Source organism: Tupaia chinensis, unplaced genomic scaffold (assembly GCF_000334495.1).
Source record: "Tupaia chinensis unplaced genomic scaffold, TupChi_1.0 Scaffold000673_1, whole genome shotgun sequence".
NCBI classification, from domain to species: Eukaryota; Metazoa; Chordata; class Mammalia; order Scandentia; family Tupaiidae; genus Tupaia; species Tupaia belangeri.
The window spans coordinates 1,501,831-1,503,917 of NW_006160196.1; the positions used below are offsets into that span (position 1 = coordinate 1,501,831).

At 62.3% G+C, this 2,087-nt stretch overlaps 1 protein-coding gene across 3 annotated transcripts in view; it reads left to right on the forward strand.

Annotated features, from left to right (window-relative positions):
• FUT1 (fucosyltransferase 1 (H blood group)) overlaps nt 1–2,081 on the forward strand; it is a 2,882-nt gene extending 801 nt beyond the window's left edge. The window contains exons 2-3 of one of the 3 annotated variants that reach the window (XM_006160186.3): nt 16–172; nt 695–2,081. In XM_006160186.3, coding sequence (XP_006160248.1) covers nt 729–1,823 — 1,095 coding nt within the window. In that variant the 5' untranslated portion in view covers nt 16–172; nt 695–728 and the 3' untranslated portion in view covers nt 1,824–2,081. The remainder of the gene's footprint in view (nt 1–15; nt 173–694) is intronic. The other 2 variants (XM_027776475.1, XM_006160187.2) reach the window with 2 other exon arrangements.
• Nucleotides 2,082–2,087: the final 6 nt, after the last annotated feature.

Genomic DNA, 2,087 nt, shown 5'->3' on the forward strand with positions numbered 1-2,087 from the left:
TCCTTCCCACCCCAGAGCCTCCGCAGCCAGTCCGGGAGGTGCCGTGCAGGGAAGGGCTGCGGGGCCGAGGTCGCGCGGCAGGGTTCCGGGGACTGCCGGGTGTAGGCGCTTTTGTGGATTGCGCGCGGCCACCTGGAGCCGACCGTGAATGCGCCACCAGCAGGGAGCTCAGGTGAGTGAGACCTGCTGATGCCTGAGACCCAGGCCCCTCCTCCCCCCGACCCGGGAGGTGCACCCCCAGCCTCCTCTCCGCTAAGACCCCGGGAGACCGCTCAGCATCCAGCCCCTGCTCCTCCGTGCACCTAGGCCCCGCATCCGGTCCTGGACCCGCAGCCCCTGTGCTCTTCCCACTGTCGCTAAGATCACCCCGATGGCGGCCCTGAGCAAGAGGCCGGTGGAAAAGTGGACTCCAGTGGGTCTTTTACGTGGGGAGGCGAGATTCCCAGAGGTGGGGGACAGGGTGCGGAAGCCTGAACTTCGCTATCCCGGAAACCATTTTGCACCCTCTCCCATCCCCACCCTCCCTGAGAGTCCCAGTTTCCTACCAGAGACCTTGGATTCAGTCTCCCCCATACCTCGGACTTGGGAGATAGGCCTTTAGCTCCCTCATTGCTGAGACTCGGGGCGTCTCCAGGCCTTGGCTCCACGCCTCTCCTGGGCACCGCTCCTCCTCAGACTTGCCATTCCTCCTCAGGCTCGGAGCTTGATCTGCTGATCCCCCTGCGGCCATGTGGGCTCCCAGCCGCCGCCAGCTCTGCCTGACCTTCCTGCTGGTGTCTGTCCTCTCTGCCATCTCCTTCCTCCATATCCACCAAGACATCTTTCAAAATGGCCTAGACCTGTCTGTCCTGTGTCCCTACGATAACCTGGTGACCTCCCCAGTGGCCATCTTCTGCCTGCAGGGCACGCCGCCGGCCTCCAACACCTCTTCCTGTCCCGGGCACCCAGGCCCCCTGTCGGGAACCTGGACCATCTACCCAGAAGGCCGGCTTGGTAATCAGATGGGGCAGTACGCCACACTGTGGGCCCTGGCCCAGCTCAATGGCCGCCAGGCCTTCATCCTGCCCTCCATGCATGCCACCCTGGCCCCGGTGTTCCGCATCACCCTGCCGGTGCTGGCGCCAGAGGTGGACAGCAGCACGGCCTGGCGGGAGCTGAAACTGCACGACTGGATGTCAGAGCAGTATGCTCACCTGAAGGAGCCCTTCCTGAAGCTCTCTGGCTTCCCCTGCTCTTGGACTTTCTTCCACCACCTCCGGGACCAGATCCGCCGCGAGTTCACCCTGCACGACCACCTTCGGGCCGAGGCGCAGCACCTACTGAGGAGGCTCCGCCTGGGCCGCACTGGAGACCACCCCAGCACCTTTGTGGGCGTCCATGTGCGGCGGGGGGACTACCTGCATATCATGCCCCAGCACTGGAGGGGTGTGGTGGCCGACCGCACCTACCTCCAGCAGGCCATGGACTGGTTCCGGGTCCGCCACAAAGCCCCCATCTTCGTGGTCACCAGCAACGGCATGGAGTGGTGCAGGGAGAACATCGACACCTCCCAGGGCGATGTGGTCTTCGCTGGCAACGGGCTGGAGGGGACGCCAGAGAAGGACTTTGCGCTGCTCACACAGTGCAACCACACGATCATGACCATTGGCACCTTTGGCTTCTGGGCCGCCTACCTGGCTGGGGGAGACACCGTGTACCTGGCCAACTTCACCTTGCCCGACTCCAAGTTCCTGAGGGTCTTTAAGCCCAAGGCTGCCTTCCTGCCTGAGTGGGTGGGCATTGATGCAGACTTGTCTCCACTCCAGTCATCGGCCAGACGTTGAGAGACGGGCTTTCTAGACCAGCCGAATCAATCTAGAGCCTGCAGTAGGTGTCTCCAGAGGTCTAGCAGCTTCTGGACGTTTGCCATCGTTCTCCGGCAAGTGGGCACCTGTTTCTAGAGTGATTCTGGAAGTCAGATTTGGAGCAGGAGGAGGGGGGCTTTCTGGAACTGCCAAAACATTCTAGAAACAACAGAATATCCTTTCCTGATAACTGGCAGTGTTTGTAATAGCTCAGCAGTTCTGCAAGACACAGTACCCACCCGC